The following is a 20,881-nucleotide window of genomic DNA, read 5'->3' on the forward strand; positions in this document are numbered from 1 at the left end:
TCCCCACCAGCTTCAAACACTTTTCCAAGTTTGTACACAGTTTGTTGTAATGGAAATATTTTTGTTCATGACTGGGTATTTTTTTTAACATGCTTTTGTTAGTCTGCACTGAAAAGAAGCAGCAATCCACTCAAGGAGATTAAGAATCATTAATCTCTCCATTTGTCACTTGGAAATTTCTCAATCTTCTCAAGCTTTGGCTAATAACAATGACATAAAATCCACCACCCAAACGGCTTACATGTGGAAAGATGAATGTATTGGACAGAAGATGTGGTATAGAACTGTAGAATAACTGCAGTTATTGCTCTATCATTAACAAAATTGACCGTTCATGTTTACTTTTTAGCTACGGCCTTCGATTCAGTGCAATATTTCTTTTCTCCTCTCACCATTCAGACACTTCTTATGCAGGACCTTTCCAGAGGCCTATTGAAAGGCTAACTCAACAAGCTTCTATTTACTCACTGACAACTTGTTAACACAAGTAAGTTATATCTAAAGCTTACCGAGACAACTAGCGATCTTTGCTAAGATAAACGGAGTAGCCCAATACCGAAATATTTTGGGCATAGAGCTGACAAGGAACAACCCACGAAGGAACCACGAGGCCCTACACAAGCTTCCCGGCTATGAGCAGTAAGTAACCACGTCCCTGCCGGCGACGGCTCCCTGCGGGGAGCAGCAGGGACACGACCCTGCTCACGCAGCTCCCGAGGGCCGGGGCCGCTGCCTCGGCAGGGCGGGACGGGGCGGCGCGGCGAGACCAGCCCCCGCAGCCGCCCCCGGCCGAGCTTACCCCGGGCGGGGCAACCGCCGCCCCCCGCGCCAGCCCGCCAGCGCCGAGGCCCCGCGGCGCCCCTCTCACCTGCCCGGCACCTTCGCGCCGCTCCGCTTCCAGAACTGCTTCCTGCCCCCATCGCTCGCCATGGCGGCCGTCACCTCATCCCCCCCCCCCCGGCGGCGCGGCTCGGCTCGCGGCCCCGACCCGCTGCCTCAGAGCTTACTCCCCCCAGACCCTGCCACAGAAACGGGACAGTGCGCCGCCATCCTGGGACTAGAAAACAACCCCGTCCCTCATTCGCCCACCAAAGCCGCCCCGCGGCTCCAGCCAACCAGAAGTGCGGGTACTGCCGGGTAGGTCGGATTCGCCCAATGGCGGTTAGCGAGTGCTGGGCGGCCGCTGCGGAGGGAGGCCGGGGCAGGGCCCGTCTCGGGTGACGGCGCAGCCCGCCCCTCCTGTAATGGCGGCGGCCGCGCGACGCCGAGGCAGGGGGGGAGGCGGCGCAGGCCGCAGTTCCGGCCGCTCTGTCCTTCGTCGCGGCTGGGCCCCGTCGGCACCCGAGAGCCGCCTCCTCGCCCAAGTCCTTCCCAAGGCCCGTGCCGCGGTGCTTGGTGCCAGCCTGCCGTGGTTCACCGAGCCCCTGGCGGCTCCTGCCTGTGGCTTTTACTTCCCTGTTCTCCGCGCGGAATGTGTCCGGGCGTTCGGCCCTCCGCATTGAAGCGCGGGTGTGGAGTGGGATCAACTCTTTCTGAAGAAGGCAAAATTTTCCTGCCGATGGAAGGATGCGTGGATGAAGGCTGCAGCAGGAAAAGGGCAGATTTATGTCAAATTAGAATTAACATGGTTTTATATAGGTTTTTCCACTTTAATTTTTCCAGTTACATAATCACTAAGGGCAAAATCACTTATCCTGCTACCCTTTTTTTGTAACTTTTGCGACCCCAATACCTTTTCTGTAACTTTCTTGGCCTTAAAGTTCTCTTAAAGATTAGGTTTCATGTTGCATCCATTCTTTTTGTTTGTTTGATATGGTACAAGATGGAAGGGCTTTTTAATTATCTGTAGAGCTCTCAGTGATACTGATCCAAAGGCATCTCACTTTTCTGCAAATGATAGACCCCTTTTTACATTACTCTTTGGAATATGGTTTCTAAGAAACTAAATGATGATTTACAGAGGTTTTTGGTGTATCCTAATGTTAGCCTAATTTAATATCTCAGTGTCTGTGGACAGGGAACATTCTGGCAAAATTAACTCGTAGTTGATGTGTAGTATGAGGCCAGTTCTGCAACCCAATATTTGTTCATTATGCTATATTTCAATAGCAACTTTCTTATTAAAAATAAAAGATAGTAACTGAAGTTTTCTGCCTCCTTTGGGACTTCCCTTGGCAGTTACAGTCTAAGAACTGACAAAACTAAAATCTTTCTTTAGGAGATCTCACAAGATCATGGTGAAGGCTGCATGTCCCAGAAATTTCAATGCTACTTATAGATGGATATCCAATGGGTAGTATCCTCTTTATTTGTGTCCTTTAAATAGGATCCCTGTTACAAATTCTGAAAATAAAAGCATTTTGTAATGCATTGGGACCTCAAGTATCAGCAGCTTTAACAGAATACTCTAGAAGTGTAATCAAGTATGAAGTACACCTGTTAGGTAAGGTAAAAATTAAACCTGTACGGTCACAAATGAATTGTTGTTTGGTCTTAGCTAGTTAAATTTAAATTAGACCCATTGCTGTCAGTGTACAAAAAAGAGCTACTTTTGATTGTGTCTGTCAAATAAAAACAGTGATAAATCCATAAAAAACACATTCTATCATTAGCCTTAATATCACTGTTGAAACTATATTTCTGTCCTTTTATTTGTTCATTGTTGATATAAGTTAAAGGGAAACTTAGTTTTAGCCTAGGCCATCTGTACTCTTTGTAAAACTTGACCTGAATTCTGAACCAAAGCCACTTACCTTTTCTGTAAATCCAGTGCAGCCATGTGGAACTTCCAGTTCATTTTAAAAGTGAATTACATTAATTTATTGAATTACATAGTCAAGTCAGTACAATGTTCACAGTATTATTTAATTTTCATTATATTCAGTGTGTCTTAAGTTGTGCCTAAATTTTCAGTATGGTGCAGAATGTTATACTGGAAACTCAGAACTGCTGCATTGTTTTGTTCTAGTGAGTAGTCCAGATAATACTGACCTGCAAATGGAGTTACAGTGGTACAGTGAAGATTAGGAAGTACACCTTCACAAAATCTCTGTCAGTGTTACTGTGGAGTTTCTGCCAGTTTAGACCCTCCCTGGGACTGAAGTCATCCAGAGTTGGACTGGGCCCTCTCTGTTGCTGACTTTCAAAAAGACAAGGACACTATTTTCATTCACTTTTCGTTCACTTTTGTATTTCTTTTCTTTATTCTGTGTTCTTATCCCTGACCCAAACGTGTGTTGCCAAGGCTCTGGAGATAGAAAGAATATGAAAGGAGTAACCTTTCAAGACCCCATCAGGCAGTATATTTACAATTCTTGTCTATCACTTAAGGTGATATGACCACAAAGAGTATGTCCTTGAAAAGAACATAAGAATTGTAAGAAGGTAGGTTCACAGCTATACATTACTTGGAAAGAGTAGGAAGCCTGAACATGTATTTTAGCAGTGTTCCTGTTTAAATTTTTGGCCCCACCTCAGGAGTGTAATGTGCAGTCAGGCTCTTTATTATATTTGAGAGGGAGATCTGCCAATGTTTAGGAGCTGGTATAGTTATACAGGTAAACTTTTCTGTGGAGGTGCAGTGTGTGTTGGAAAACGAAGCTTTTCTGATGACGTATGGGAGAGCATAGAGCGATTCTGAACAAAATTAAGCTGACAAAAGCACTACCATGATAACTTAACTACATTCACACCAGAAAGATTTACTGATAAAGCTGTGTAAGCTAGGGAGTGTATTTTCTCATGCTTATCCTTACATCACTACGTCAGCAACGTTGTATAATGCAGACCAAAGTGTAAGGTGTGGTTTCAAGTGACTTATTGAAAGAGATAACAAGAATCTGTGTGTGTGTTTGTTTACTTCAATCAATAAGAAAAAAATAAACTGAATTGAAATGAGTCACTTCCATACTGAAGCATTACTTTCTGCACATATTTTTACTGCTTTATCTATCTGGTGGAAGTACTTCTGAATGTAGCCTTCCAAGGGTGGCTGATCAGTGTTTCTCTTTCATCAATGTAAATGCTCTTCTACTTAACCATTATTGTACACCTTCTTTATTGTAAATATCATGGGAAAAGTAGCTCTTTAAGAGAAAACTGAAAAAAAGGAGTGAGGTTGCTGAGCAAACTAGCTCAAGAACAGCATTCTGTGCAAAAAGGAAAGGGTAGTAGAAACAGAGCCAATTATACTAGAGAAGACAATAATCTCAGAGGGTACAATACTTTGTGACAAAAGGACACAGGGGCAAGGCAAGATAAATGGAAAAAGTAGTCATGTAGAACCATAAATGAAAGAACAAAGGGATGTTATAAAAGAGGGATAGCCAATAGCTAGATTGAAAGAGGTTAGACATGGTCTGGTAAATCACATATTCACACCAGCTCTTTCTGTGCAGCGAAGAGGAAAAGTGTGCATGACATGCGAGTCAGGAGGAGCATATTAGTCCTACGGACAGAGAGAAAAAGTCAGTTCTCTGATGTAGTAGAGGGAGAAACAGCAAGATTTGAACAAAACCTGAATACTGATTGTGAATAAGAAAGTTGTTCCAAAAATGACAAGTAAATGCAAGTTTCAAAAAGTAAAAGGCAGTCTAGAAAAGAAATGAAGAGGTTTGGAGGCAAGGGTGATTTCAGCTTTGCTCCTAATTGGCTCGACCTGATGGCTGGACAGTTAGAAAGAGATTCATAAGACAGGTTGAAATCTAGGTTTGGCCCAAATTAGATTTTTTAGTATTTGAGGAGAGATGGAATCCTATTGCCAAAAGGTGGCTTTACATAAAAGGTGAGAGCAAAAGCATAATACTGGGAAGCCCTTTGATGTATTGATTTGTATGCCCCACATGAGCCCCACTGCAATGAACCAGGTGACAGGGTACAGATGAAATGGGACCCAGCTACTAGGAGTAAAGAGGTTGGAATGAGAATGGGAAGGAAAGAATGTGAAAGCTGAAAAGCATAGCGGGACAACTTTCTAAGGTGGCATTGTTCTAAGGGATGTTAGTCTGTAGCGTAGGCACCTAAGAGAAGAGTTTGTGATCTGATCATGGTGAGGATCTAATTACTGCAGCAGTCTAATTACTGCAGTAGATTATGGTCTATAGAGATACTTCTTGATGAGGTGCTGAGAGGAAAGCTGGCACCCAAGAAAAGTAGAAAAGTCAAAAGGAGAATACAACAAAAGGAATACTGAAAGCATAGCCAAAGATAAAGGAAAACAGAGAGTTATGAAGAACCTGATATTTTAGAAAGATCTGAGTAATGCTGCTTTTTGTGTTTTTAAGGAGGCTGAATTTCAAGTAGAGGCCCTCTCATGTAGCAAGAAATGGTCATTAAAGACTTCTGTTGAAGAGCAGAATTGGGTGTTCAGTAAGTCTTACAGTGAAAAAGAAGGTAAGTATATATGAGGAAAAAGACAGTTGATAAGATTTTTTTCCTCTTTATTATAAAGGAGGGTGCTAGGATATGTGTGTATAGTAAGAGGGAGTAGCCTGAATAAAAGAGGAAAGACAGGGAGAATGAATATGAAACAAGACATGGTACTTGGAGAAAGTCAGCATGAGCCCTTCAACTCTCTGTAGTAAGCAAGGATTTCAGGTGAAAAAACATAGATAACTTGGTTTGGGGGATGAGCAAAAAAGACCAATCAGGAGGGAATGCTGAAAGGTAAAAGAAAGTGTAGAGAAAGAAAGCAGGGGAAGAACTGACATGAGAGAGCTAATGGCCAGGAGAAGTCATCACTGCAGAAAGACAGAAGTCATCATAGCATTTTGTAACTTTTTCTCTGCAAGTGACCTTCTCTGTTACAAGTGAATTGAACAGGATCTTGAGAAAGGGCAGACTTCCAGAAATACCCTTGCAGTGACAGTGCACCTGTATAGAATTATGCACACTCTATATTAAGTAACAGTGAAAGAAGAGTACTGAAACAGAAAGGAGCATAAATATATGCTGTTCTCTGGATAAATGTCTCTGTCCCTCATCTCTCCTTCTACATGAGTAATTGTTGGGGTAGGTTTAAAAATCTGTCATTCACTAAAATATTAGTAACAGTGTTCATGTTTACATTTAATGCATTTTTTTTAGGTGAAGATTGTTTCTTTTCATCTGTGTTACTTCACTTGTCTCAACTGCTAATATAATACTTTCTGTTGACTAGTAGCATCGAACAGCACACTGTGTTCCAGGGAAGCATTATCTCACTGACATTCCAGTATATGAAACTGCTCTTTCCTGCACTCCGATACAATATGCAGTAGAGACTTAAATGATTCAAGGGAGGGAGGATGCTTTATTAGTGGAAGTCTTGCGCAGAGGGAAGACAAGTTGGCAAATGTACTCCTTCCAACATTCTTCTGGTTCCCTGAAATCCACCTTATTATGCCTTCAGTACATAGAGTGAAAGTTTAAATATAGGATTGCAGTATAACAAAATTTCAAGCATAGTGAATTAAATCAATGCATTTTTGACTCTGAGCCATGATAGTCATCTTCTGTTCATTAGTGATAGAAGGTTGTTCTTTTTTATTATTATTATACAATTCAAATCAGTTTCAAAACTGCAAATTTACCTTGCTCTCAAAACAAGTTGCAGAGCTAAAACAAAATCATTGTACCATTAGCTGATTTTTCTTGAGGCTAAAAGATATTATCAGGTTCTTCAGAGAGCTTAAAAGGTGCTAGAAGACCTGCTTAATATTGTGGCTTAATTAGGAAATAGACAACAGCATTTCTGCAAGGTCAATGAGAGTAAGCAATATATTTGAACAGATAGAACCACTTTTTTCCACAGTCTTAAAAGAATAGAAAATTTGTCTATTAACATTTAAACCTAAAAACTGGATGTTAAATAGGGCAGAATTTAAAACATGGATGTCTGGAGTTTTTTCTACATCTATAAATGGGCATTTTTTTAAATCCCACCTGTGATTAATTGAAATACAAAACCAGATTTGGGCATGTAATATGACAGGGAGTATGGCTTTCAGCTCCCTTAGGTTTCTTTTAAAAACTTCAGTCTTACTTTGATAAATGGCCTCATTTTTTTTCTTTTCAAAATTCGTTGCAGTACATTTTTCTGAGGAAGTACCTGAAACAAAGCAAAGGTCTAGTTACTCTGAGACTCAAACAGCTGATTTAGGTGCTTTGGTTTAAGCTCTTGGTTTTGGCCATTTTGGTTCTAATGGACAACTTCCTCTCAAATTTCAGGAAATGTGCCAGGCATGGAGAGTTTTCTCATTATTTACTTTTTGGCTATCCTGTAGTTATTGTAACTGCTGATACAGACCTAGACTGGCCTGTGGTTTACAAAACCTATGATGAATTTGCATGTAGACTTTCTCCTTTGACCCTTCTTCAGTGTTGGAAACCTACAGTTTTTAAGTACTTTATAAAGTCATGTTTCTCCTCCTTGTATCTCAAGTCTTCCCATGTACTGAAGAGGAATGGAGACATGCTACCTACCACACAGAAATTTTTGTTTTGCTCTTCAGCAGATCTTTTCGCATGTTAGAATGTATAAACACTTTTGAAATTCCTTTTGTAGTTTCTCCTTGGACATCTATACCTAATTTAAATCTACCAGGGACTTCTCTTTTTATCTTCAAACCCAGCCTTTTTCATGCCTTTCATGTCTGTGTGTGAGATTAGTTCTTGTTGCTGTTCCCTGAGGACAGCAAAGCCTTTACTATGCTATTCAACCACATTTCTGTCTCAATTAATTTGTCGTTGATCCAATTGTATATTAAAAGGTAATTAAGTCTCTCTGTTTGCTTTTTAATCCATTTCTGGGTTTCTCTGTCTAACAGTTGAAATGTATGCTTTAACTGAAAACAGCCTTCTTCTCTCCTTTTTTTTAGTGTCCCACACACTTTCAGAACTGAAATCCTATTAAAATAATTTCTTGAGAAAATGATTAGTGGATGTAGTGTGTTCAAATAGTTTAGGGTGAATGATAAATACAGGGTAGTATACAGACTCACAGTTGGCCTTGCAGTCTGTTACAGAGTTATCATTTCCAAAAATATCTTCAGTATAGTTATTATTCAAGTGAATTATATCAATATCATGGTTTTTTTTGTTAAAAAGAATAAAATTTGTTACTTTAGAAGTATGTTTATGTTAGCTCTCCTTAATTGTTCCTTGTTCCTTGAATTTTTTATTGCTGTTTGTGTTTTGTTTATGTTTTTGTTTAAGAGCAATGTAAATAAGAGTGATGAGTGTAATGAACATAAGGCAGTAGGAGTTCTAGTAACAGGATCCTTCCAGCGTGTTTTTCAGTAGAAAAGAATGAGTGCTACTTCAGTTATATTGTTGGCCAAGTTACCCATTTTACTAGTAGAAGTATTGGAAAGGATTATGATTTATTAACAGAACAGTTGAGAGCTTGGTGAAAGAGACATAAGAGAAATTATAGTGCAAAGAAAATAACAGTAACATCAGAATATTTAGATGAAAAACATTATGAAATTTAGTGTAGACTTATTGGATAAAGTAACAAAGTAATTTATTATACATTTGTTTTTAAGTTTTGCTGTTCCTTATACAGGAGGATTAGCATACCATTAACACTCTGTTAATGAATTGGATTTACAAAGCACTCACTGGTTGAAGATGATAAATGTTTTTCCAAATTTAGATATTTTGCTGGAAGTGGAAGAAAATCAAGACCTGTATAATTTTGTACTTTCTGCTTGAAGTTCAATGTTGCTACTTTTTAGAAAGGAGTGGAGAAGAGTACTAATTTTTCTGCTAAGGGGAAAAAAGAAATCAGCTCAGGATAAAAAGTAAGAGCGGGAATGAAATGTTTCACTATGCATATGACTTTCTTGTGTAACACAACGTGCCCATCATGTTATAAAGTAATAAAAGAAAGATCAGCTTAGCTTCTAACCTTGAAATTTGCAATTTCACTTGAATTATCTTGACAGTTGTTTCCAGTCCGGCAATCTTAGTGCAAGAAATGAACTACGAATACTCATATAAGACCACCAGAGATTCCCTGAGTATTGAAGAGGGGATGATAGGGCAATCTCAGACAGCTTCTTAGAAGTCAAAATCATTCTAAAAAGAAAGCATTTAAAGAATTAATCTCTTACAGTGAAATCCTGAAGTACAATGGTAATAATTCTGGTATGTATAGTTATTAAAATAAGATTTCAAAAGTAACTGGAAGAAATATATATGTTATGCGTCATTTTTCGAAAACCTCTCTAATTCTGAAAATCAGCCATCAGCTGGAGAACAGGAACAATATTGAAATACTAATCAAGCTTGAAAACTTCTGTGTTTTCTTCCTTTTAGGTTTTGTTTTGAGAGAGGAAAGATTTGTAGAGGGAGGTGGCATCTTTTTTTGCATATCCTTTAAGAAAAAAAGTCAAGAATTTATTTTAAACTGGAAAAAATATCACATGACAAACACTTCATGTCACACCAATGAAATTTTTGTTCCCACATTAATAATAATGCTAGAATTATTAATATTACTAATATCAAGCTGATTCCAAACCAATTTTACTGTATGTGATAAATGAATTTCTAAAATCAATTTGTATGTAGCAGGCCTCTGGCTCAATTCTTAGATAATGCTGGCCAACATTCTTATTAATGCTCTAAAAATTCAAAATCACTGATGATATACATTTGTAGGTGGCAAAAATTTAGAGTGGTAAGTAATGATGATGCCACTCACTACGAAAGAAAGTAGCAGAGTCATAGCAAGATTTAATGGTTGGAAATTGATACTAGAAAAGGCCAAAGGGAAATGCCATCTAAAGGGTGAAGATAAGCAATTGCAGCATGCAGGAGGGGATGCAGCAACTTCTCCATAAGTTGAGTTCTTTAAATCAAGACAGGATGTCTTGCTGAAAGATATGCTGTAGTTCAGCTACATACAATTGATTGGGCTTGATAGGGGGTTTTACTGTGTGAAAATCTACATTCTTTGTGCAGAAAATCAGAGGAGATGATCATAACAGTTCCTCTGGCTACAAAACCTATGAACTGTTGTAAAGGCTGTTCCCTTCTGCATTTCTCATTATCATTCATCTCTCTTTTGGCTTTTATTACTCAAACTCTCTACAACAGAGAAATAGTTAATTACATTGTTTTATATATTATGTATATGTGCATATTAGATATAGATACTTGGTTTTATACAGAAATCAAACTGAAATATGGTTTTGTTGACGTATCATCAAGAACAGTGATTTTTTTTTTCTTTGTGGCAGGAGGAAATTTAATGGAACAAATTTATTTAAATTGCTGTGTCTAAAAATGAGCTTTTGTATGTTTGCGCACAGGAAGAAAGAGGTCCACCGCTACATGGTTTTTAGCCCATCTAAGATCTAAATTGCTGTCTGGAAATGGGCTATTGTGCTTTCACTGAGAGGTCAGGAGGCTAAGCTCCTGTAATACGCCTCACATTAGGTGGAATGAATCTGGGCCTTTTCCTTAGGAAAACGTAATTTGGGTGCCCAGGCAGTTTCTTCATAGCTCTGAAATAATTAGCCAGTTGAAGTGTGAACATATGTGAGTAGTGAAGGAATAAATCACCACAGCAGCTGCTATATAAGTTCTTTATAGTATTCCAATTTTCTGTCTGTTACAGACTGCGCAATGCTAGAAAATGTCTACTTTATTTCAATGCTAATAGTTGGCAGTATGCACAAAACCAGTAAGATTAATGAGAAAACTATTGTGGTAAAGAAATAGCAGTCAGTTTCCATCTAGTACTTAGAAATGATGGATCTAGGATAAAACTGACTTCAGTAGGCTGTGGTTTAGGCCATGATGTTTTTCATACCACACTTGTCTTTAGTAGTTTCAATTGTTCAATAGCCTTTTAGTATCAAACTTTGTTTAGGAAAATCTGTTGTGTTTTATAACTCAGGATGAAGCTTGAAGCTTCTGTGCTTTTGTTTTCACGCATTTCAAAATGTAAAAGAAGTATTTGTATGAATAAATCCTTGCTTGCATTCAGTTTGTCCTTTCTAGAATATGAAGAATTGTTGGTCAGCATTGTGCATCCCTTTATTTCTTTTCAGGATGGCCAAGCATGTTTGGAGAGGACGGAGATGCCCTTGGCTCCACTAAAAACATTATATAATCATCTCAACAAGATATTGTAATGCCAAGAAAAGATCGATACATTAATGAGTAGCTGCTGGCTCAAAACCAAAACTACTTGGAACATTTTCCAAAGCATTTTCCATGGTGTGAAACTTAAGGGATCTGATTTGTCTCTCTGCATAGGGAACTGAATTGACTCATCAGTAAAAATGTGTTTGTCGACTTCAGCTAACAAGAAGCATTGCACTTTCTGCCCAGGTTAGGCTTCAGCCTTTCAATGATTTCAATAGTATACTCTGTTTGTGAAAGAAGTACTTCAGATACCAACAGTTAAATTCACTGGGGAAGGGAGGAAAGATTTTAGCCTTTCTCTTGCAGTTAACACTGGACAAGTCTAGCATTTAGACCTGTGTCATATGACTGCACATCCCTGGAAGCTCTGTACTGCACTGAGTGCAAGGACTTGCAGTCTCACAGGGGCTTGACTGCAAAAGTATATTGTGTCGATGCTCTAATCCTTCCATTCATTCCAGTAAGCTTCCATGCCAAATTTCAGTACCAGTGCTATCAGCTATGTTCGCCTCAGTATCTCCAGCTGTGACCAGCCAGGACAGCCACAGGCCTCTGGATCAATGTTTTGTGAAATGCATGAGAACTAGAGCTGACGTGCTCTCAGTTGAATAGATTTGTCTAAGAAACAAGCCTAAGAAAAGATTAGAGTTGTTCAGATTGCTAAAGCAACGTTGCTGTGCATAATATCATAACTAGCCTACAATGATCAAGGATTATGCAACCAGTGAGTAAAATGGATTAAAACAAGAGCTGGTCAAACCATTTACTCCTTCTATCCTCCCCATGCCGTCAGAGATGGTTTTAGCAGAAAAGCTATTTGGAAGTCATGTAGCTTCTTATAAACAGCCTGTCATCTGATGGAAAAACACTGCATTGCTAAACATTGCAGCTTCATTTAACCCTGCTGTTGGCGCAAGTCTTAAGTAGCCGAATTTGAGAATTTAGATGTCCAAAAAAATTATTATTTTTGTGAAAGCTTTTTCATTTTTAATGGAAGAGGAAAATAACGACTCCAATAACCTTATAAAAATAAGAAAAAGGGAGGGCTCACTCTCTTTCAATGATATACAGATGTGCTTATCTCTTTTGATTTTAATTGTCTGTTTATACTGTAGTTGGTAAGACTCAGTACTTAGTGCAGTTTTGAACTGTTTTAATAAAGAGAAGTTGCTCATTGGTGATATCATAGGAAACAGATATTTGCCTTGACAGGAGGCAAGCTTAGTAATATCAATCACTTAACACTTCTATCATACTTCTTTAGGTCAAATTTGTCAAAAATGCTCCCCAGTTTTTCTCCTGAGTTCTGGGTTGCTCAAAATCTGGAAGAATTCATGTCCATACTAGCTTAATTTAACAGCTAGACACTGCAAATCGGGTACCACTCTTGAAATATTGGTTAAAACATTTGGACTGTAAAAGCTTCAGAGCAATTGGCAAAAATGTTGCTTCATCTAATTTTCTTCATATCTAAACAATGCAAAACCTGCTTTTAATCTGTAAATGATGGTGTTCTCAACATCTGGAATGCAACAGCAACCTGGCTGTTCACTTCACCTTAAAAGAATTACTCAGTGTTTGTTTGCTATTTCATTTCTTTCCACAATTAAGTCATATGATCTTTTCCTTTGGCTGAAGAAACAGGCAAAACTTTGTCAGTGCTGTTGTGAAAAGCCTTTCATAGTATCCATCTGCTCCTTGAACTTAGTGGAATTGTTCATCTCTTTCATACCAAGGAAACAGGATCAGTATCTGAGACATCTTTTACAAGACTAGGAGTCCTGGAAAAATGAGCTAGCAGTATGCATCTTTAGTGCTCTGCAATGTTTAACCTACTACACACCCTTTCTTTCCACTAGCCCTGCTGCCACCTGCTCATTTAAATTGCATTGCCATAGATTTTTCTCTACCAGGTACTCCTCAGTATCACACATGTACAATGCCTGGGAGAAAGGGAAACTAGGTAGGGTTTCATGCTGCTCTGAAGAACACTACATTTTATAAACCCTTTTCATACAGATGTCCTGGTTTCTAAGGATCAAAGCCACTCTTTGTCTGAAACATTCTGAGAACTTTCACAGCAGCCACTAGAATAGTCTTCTGTGCTTTTGAGAGTTGATTGGGCTTCATTACTTGGCCTTTTTGTGTTATAATTAGTCTACTTCATTTATTCTTTATTATGCAATGAAGTGAAGCCCTTATTATAGCATCACTTTTTATGTAAGTGGTGCTCACTATCATTTTCTTAGCGGTCAATGTTTTTTGTCCTCTAACCAGCCAAAAAAACCCATTCTGGTTATTGTCCTTAAAAAAAGTATCATCAAAGCCCAGTGACTCTAGTTTTCTGTATATGATTTTTCCTTTTGGAATGAAGGGCATAGATCAGGAGAGTTCCACTTGTAGAGGAGGACACAGGGCCTTCCTCATCACCAGTATTTTTATCCAATACACTAAACAGGGTTTTGCAGATACTCTTAATGCCTCTTCAAGAAAAAAGAGCCCCTGAGGTTGCTATTATTAGCTCATTATGAGATTATAATGAAAGGTCTCCCTGGAGTCTGCCAGCAAGACAGCTGTTAGAGTAGATGAGTTGGTACTGCTCAGCGCTGTCATGTTTTGGTAATCTCATTCTTGAAGATTAACCTTTGCAGCATGTCCAGGCATCAGTCATCTGAGGAGCAAAGAGTTCTGCCATGATGTTTGAACTTGACTTTTTTTGTGTGTCAGCATGACCACTGAACAGTTACTGTGAACCTGAATTCTTGGAACCTACCTACTTTGATAGTAGCAAAGATAGTAGTATTAGGAGGCACAGTCTGTTTTTAAAGTTACTGCAACATTGAACTACGTTAGGATTATCACTGAAAAGTGATAATCTGGGAAAGGAGAAAAATGGCCCTTCATGAAGTTTGAAAAATACATCCTACACTGCTCCACACTCAGAAGTGTAGCCCTTATGTGTAAGTGGATGATTAGAGGGGGGATTTCTGCTCGAGACAAGTGTGGAAATTTCTGCATGCTTGTTTACCTATTTTTTAAGATTTTTTGTCAATTCATATCTTCCCTATATTTGCTTTCTGGAAATTTAACAACAAAATACTGACTTAAAAAGGATTCATCCTAATCCCAGTGCTATGATAGTTGGACCCATACAAACCCATACAACAGCTGCTTGAGTGGCAGTAGTAAAAACTGTGCCAACTATATTCAGCTGTTTACTTTTGAGATATGCAGTGCTGCAGGGATATTGGCAGATGGCCTCCAGTATTTGAAATCTGAGGAAATTCCCACTGGGCCTGAAACCAAAACACTTTTTTGCAACCATTTGGTGGGCTTTTACTTCTGCGGTGTTTTAAAAGGCTTAGGGTTTGCAGTCTCTCACTGCTCAGGAATCCAGCTGAGATGCTTCACAAAGTGCTGTTCAGTTTTGCTCGCTTGTAAACACAATTCAGCCACTCCCAGCTGTGTTCTGCCCACTTACAGCATTGATTAATTTCTTCCCAAGACTTCAATATAAAAGTAATCTGCATTGAGTGATGTGCAGCACTTCAGTTCCTTTTTGGTACATTTTTTAATATCAAGGTGCTTAATTCTTTCTTTTTTCTTTAGAATTTTCCCATTTTTACAAGTGGGCTGAAAACAGGCTGAAAATTTTTATGTAAGAGGAAACTTTTAAACTGTTTAAGCACTACTTGCTGCATATTAATTAATACATAATCAAAAGCAGTTGGTAAAATCTGAGTAAAAACTGCTTTTCCTCTTGATTGATCATTTTTCATAAGCTTAATATTTCTATATGTATGTGTTTATTCTAAGCTTGACTCAGGGCACTTTAAGGTGTAACACACAATAATGCCAGTAAAGGGTAAAAACGTTGACTGTAGATTACAAAGTTGTAAAGCATTGGCAGACCTAGCACTTTCAACATTTGTTCAAAATTAATATGGGTGCCAAAGGTAGCATCCTCCACACACACTTCTCATGGCAACTGCTGCAGTTCAAACTAGTGCCCAACCATATATAGAGGTCAACATCAATGCAGCCTGAGGAATGATGAAGTATAATCATTAAATAACATTTGTGCTGAATCAACAAAGTGGTTTACCAGTTCCTGGGTAAAGGTTTTTATCAGCTTTTCCTTAGGATTTGTCATGCAGGAAAGGTCCTAGGATATTGTAATAAAAGAAAGAAAGCTTCTGTAATTGAAACATGTTCTGACAAACCGTGGAACTATTCTTAAATTTGCATCTTTTTGCATCCAAGATATCTTATCATCTATTGAATATTCATTGATTTTATGAAAGCTTTTGCCATAGTAAGCTGATTCTGAAATGTTGAAATGAGCTGGACTTTGAATCATCATGGGAGGATCTGAGTGAGCAGGCTTCCCCCCTACCCGGTAAAGGTCAGTAGAATTCCAAGACAACCATTTCCTATCAAGGAAGAGTAACAAATAAGATTGCATCTTAGGATCTGTTTGTGCTGTTTTGTGCATTTCTGCTAGAAAACAATCAACATGGAGCCTGAAACAGTTCCAGGCTCCAAGAACTCATACAAGTTGTTGATTATGCACTAGTAGCCTGCTCTGAACAAGATATTCAGGTGTTTGTAGTCCGATTATCTTCTTCTACAATCAATTTTCAAATACTGATGATTCCAAGGAAAACTTAAGATTACGTGCTAACAAAGAAAATACATAATGCCTTCCAAATTCATTGATATAAATAAACTTGAAGTTGACATTCTTATGAATTTTGACTATTGCATCAGAGCGAAAGCAGCACCTTCACAAAATTAAAGAGACAAAACACTACCATGCTTACCATACTGCTATATGACCCAGACATTTTGCATAGAAGATATATCCACCATTTGGAAAACTGCCATGACAGGATTCTGTGTACTTGCTCTTAATGAAATGGTCTGATACCTATGAGTGGACTCTTTCTTTTTAGTCAGGTTCATTGGATGATTATTAAGCTATTAGAAATAAAGTCCCAGCAGCACTGGCAGGTGTGGTTTGAACAGACAACACATAAGTACTCAAGCAATTCCCATACAGTGAACTTGAACGTGCAAAGAGGAAGATGGTGGGTAAGATAATACTTCAAAGATACCCTAAAAGTACACTTGACTGAATGCACCCTGCCAGCTAATGCTTCTGAATTCTTATCCAAAAAGCTGAGTGTTCAGCACAGGGTTAAGAGTAGGCACAGGTGGTTTTGAACAATAATATTGTGAACAAGAGAGGTGTTCAAGGTGAAGGGTGCAGTATAAGAGCAACGTATTGGATTAACTGGTACTGCCAACCCTGAAAAAAAAAAGGGTGCATGTTGTGCATAGATCTGCACCTACCCTATTATGGCCATAGTGTCTTTGCCTCTGAAACCATGACAATGAAGACGACTGTGATCCCATAGATTTGCTATTTCACTAGCTGCCCATTAGGTCTTTCAATAAAATAGATAGGAAAGGTATCAGAGATTCTGTACTATCTATATAAAATGGCATAAAAGACCATTTGAAGATATTTGTTGTAGAAGTGGACTAATAGGCAGGCGGTAGTTTGTGGTATTACTGGTGTATCAGGGAAGAACAAATCATGAGATAAGTTAAACAGTCAAATACTGATGCAAAAGATGGTATTTTTTAGAGATTCAGTCCCAAATGGATAAATGCAAGCTTTACTTAGGCATGATTATAGCTTCACCATTGCAGCATTATTAAATAACAGGACATTTTAATTTTATGTTTAACATAAGGTTTCTGTATTAACTGTTGTCTCTCAAGGTACTGAGGTATATCTATATCAACCTGAGGTCATTATAATACAGCCATCATTTTGCTTGTAACCTGTTTGGTTCCTGTAGCAGGAACTTGAAATGAAGTCATGAAACTATGAAGGACCAGGTAATGACCATTAACTCCAGATTGCTCTATCCCCTTTGATACAAAGGAGGTCTCTTTTCCAGATGCCTATGAAGATTTGGAGCCTGGAAGGTCCTCAGGTGAAGCACAAAGGCAAGTGAAGGTGGGAGAGGTTTTTAAAAACTAATATGTTCTAAATCATGAAAGCCATTTAACCAAATAGTGACACTGATAAGATTATAAAAGTGGCCTGCTTTAATGACCCTGAGCCAAATCTAAGTACAAGGTAACTAGGTCTCTATTAGCAATTTGGTTCAGAGCAGAAATGCAGTTTTGAAGCAAATCCCTTGCTTATTTCCATTTACTGTGTTTTGGTTCAGTTCTGAGAACAGTTTTGGTACCCATGAAATAGATTCTATCTGGAAGGAAACTAAACCAGAAACCACTCCAGAAGTACTGCAGCACTCTTTAGGGACATTAGATTCCTAACCTATACCACCAAAAGGTCTTCCAGTGTGTGCCTATCACTTTTCCCAGAGCTTTGAAGCATCTGCATGGTAGAGATGTTTGCCACAGGAATCTAAATCAAAGTAAGGCTCCTGAGGCTCATATAATGGAGATGTAAGGAACCTTAGCACCAATCACTTTGGTCTACTGATTGCATTTCTAGTGGTGGAGGAGATGTGTCTAAAATGATTAGAAGTTCCCCCTGGCTAAGACATTAATTCCAAGATTTAGGTGACAAGGCTTTGAGGTCTCCCCACTAAAGAATGTTGTCAGACATGAGGAGTGATGTTCAATTGCCTAAACCTAGGTGTTTAGTACTATTTCAGATGCTACAGGTTATCCAACCTAGACACCAGCTGCTGCTTCAGAGTATAGGTCTCTGCTGGGGTGCTTTATGATATCTGCCTGTCCCACACAGACATCTTGGCTACCAAAAGGCCTCTCAATTGGCAATAGGCACCTCATTTTAGGCAACAAGATCACAATCAGGGTTAGTACCCAGCCATGTGCCAAAAAAAAAAAAAAAAAAGTCCAACAAAAAGCTAGAGCTTTGAAGAAAAAACTCCACAAATCAGACCAGGTTAAAAATCCAATGGATTCCATGGCTTGGATCCAATCACAACATTTTGATGAGTGTCCAGAAAGTAGGACAAGAATAGGCAGTGATGGAGACAACCTTTTCTTTTGTCTGCTTTACCCACAGGTGTTTATGCCTTTCTAAATAGCAAGCTACTTTTTTTTACATTTGGAACTAATTTTAGGAGGCAGTACTCTAATACCCTGATTAGGCTTTATCTCACTTTCTGTGAAGCAAGCAATATTTATTGTCATATATCATATTCTCTGTACAGCTAAACAGATTACCAGAGAGAACAATGAAAGGAGAAACTTTTACATTTTTAATATTCACAAGTGAGATTTCAAAGGTAAAGAAGTCTAACTGCGTTATGCTTTCATTACTCTCTGATGTGTAAAATGGTGAGGTGTTAGTGTCATTATCACACAATGAATTTGGAGATTCAGTAAGTACTTTTCCACCTGGCTCTACATGCATGCATGCACACATGCACACACTTTTTGGTCATATTGTCTTCAGAGAGAAAAAGGAATTAATGTCTTTGTTCAGTTTTATTTTGTCATTACTCATGTTACTTTTTATCCGGTAGTATTAAGAGAGTCATCTTGGCATTAAGTCAGAGTTATGTAAAGAACAGTTTGTATTTTCTAACCCAGCTTCAGTCTATATTGCTGTTGACCCTGTAATGCATATTTATCTTGGATGCTATCAGAACCACATACAACATTGCCTGTCTTCTGAAACAGTGCATTGTGAGTGGTGTCTTTGTGTTGGAGAAAGAGGAAAATCATAAGTTTTTATCCCTTCCACTCGTGTTCTGTTTGTAGTTCACAGTGTCAGTCTCTCTTGAGCCTCTGATTGGGTTTTCTATTTTTACTGAGCAAGTCCATAGAGCACTTCTCTATTTCTCTCTCCCCACTTCATGTTCTATCCCACAGCATTTCAAAATGCTTTCTTCCAAAACCAGATTGATTTGTGATGTTGACATTATCAAGCATATGGTATAATGGGTAAATCACACATGTTTTCTCAGTAGCCAGTGGTTGCTGGCTGTGCAAGACATACATAGCATTACATCAATTGCTGACCTAAGAATTCTAGTCATAGCCTCAAAATTTATTAGAAACAGCAAGAGAAATAAAATTTTGTACAAGTCCATTTTGGACTGAATATTTAGTTCATCTCAGTACTTCTTCTCTGATTTCTATTATATTTGCTGTTTCTGCCCTTCATAGGTTTATTTTATACCCATCCTACAGTGACAGAAGAGGAAGTTTCTCATAACTAATTCCATTATGAATGTTATTAGTTCAAGTCCCATTAAAGCATTTCCTTTTCTAGTCAAGGCAAAGAACCTGCCATTAAAAATGTATTTTTTTTTCCTGATGTCTTGTTCTTATGGATACAACCATAAAAGCAATTGGTTTGAATGGTTTGCACTCAGGTTCTTTTACAAAACATTGATTACTCCTAATTGTCATCTTTTAGCTACAGCAATTTATAATTATGTCTTTCAGAGTCATGATTTTTGCAAAACTATTCACATTAAGCAGTCTGGAGATAGTTTGGACATGATTGATTTTTTCAAAGCATTGCAGTGGAGTTTGGTTTGTAGTTCTGACTAAATGCGCTGGTTGACTAAACCCTGTGCAATCTTTTGAAAATGTATCACATCAAAATCTACAATTTCTATAACTTGCATTTAGAATGACACACAGACTATAAGATGGTGTGCTCCCAATTAATTTGTCAGCCACCTTGCTAGACAAACAGATTACAAATGTTTATACAGTACACCTCAGTCTTTGAATTTTCTTTTCAACATATTCAGAACTATTCCAGGATGACAGGCTTCTCTTTGAACAGCTATAAGTCAGGTACAGCAAAGTTTGCTACAATTAAATATTTAACCTAAATTATGAAAAGATCCTCTTCATTTTCCATTGCCCTCTTGCCTTCTTGTTTTGGATACCTGTATCTGAATTTATGTTCTGTTCTTAGCTTTCCTTCTAATTCTGACATCAGATAATTACAAAGAGAAGAAGCTAATTCAAGTCAACATGCATGCTGAGATGTCAAAAGGCAAGGTGCAGAAATAGCTCTACTTTGCAGGTTTTATGCAAAGTATTGGCATGTATTTGCATTCCAGTATCACTGATTCAGACAACTTCATACCAGTTGTCATCATCTTTACTACAGTATTCAGCTGAAAAACAATCAAAGTAAAAATTACTCTATTCAAATAAACTGCTTCAATCCATCTTTGATCTGATTGTTCAGGATGTCAGTCTTTGACAGAGAATTTCTCTTGCATTTCTAAGCACTTTCTTTAAGTTTATACTTTTCTTTTAAAATAAGGTATGGTACTAACCACAGAAAATTATATTATTAGCTGATTCACATGAATACATTAAAAACAGTTTCAAGGAGACAATTCATCAGCATTTAAAGACAAAAAAATCTTTCCTCCTTCTATCTTAAATCTGTAAACACAACTTTAAAAGAATCTAGACCCAGAATCTTTGTCTTTACAAAGGTAGACTTTCGTAAAATACATGCTTATGCACCTATAATCTTTCCAATTAAAAAATCAGTAAGAAGACTGATGAAGCTGTGTCCAAAGACTGATGAGACAGAGAAAGCCTAAATATTTTGTATTTCATGTATTCTTTTATCTTTTCTGAATTAATTTTGTTCATATCAGTGTGTTTCATCTGGTGAAAATGAGATGGTGAGATAGATTGAAAGGAAATGTGAAACTATAAATTTCTTGAGTATAAATCATGGATT

The 20,881-nt window shown here is 38.1% G+C and overlaps 1 protein-coding gene across 5 annotated transcripts in view; it reads right to left on the reverse strand.

Moving 5' to 3' along the window:
- TBC1D22A (TBC1 domain family member 22A) overlaps positions 1-936 on the reverse strand; it is a 200,173-nt gene extending 199,237 nt beyond the window's left edge. For all 5 annotated transcript variants that reach the window (XM_067315862.1, XM_067315871.1, XM_067315852.1 and 2 more), the window contains exon 1: positions 869-936. In XM_067315862.1, the coding sequence (XP_067171963.1) occupies positions 869-930 (62 nt within the window). In that variant the 5' untranslated portion in view covers positions 931-936. The remainder of the gene's footprint in view (positions 1-868) is intronic.
- Positions 937-20,881: the final 19,945 nt, after the last annotated feature.

This window comes from Apteryx mantelli, chromosome 1, assembly GCF_036417845.1.
Source record: "Apteryx mantelli isolate bAptMan1 chromosome 1, bAptMan1.hap1, whole genome shotgun sequence".
NCBI lineage: Eukaryota > Metazoa > Chordata > Aves > Apterygiformes > Apterygidae > Apteryx > Apteryx mantelli.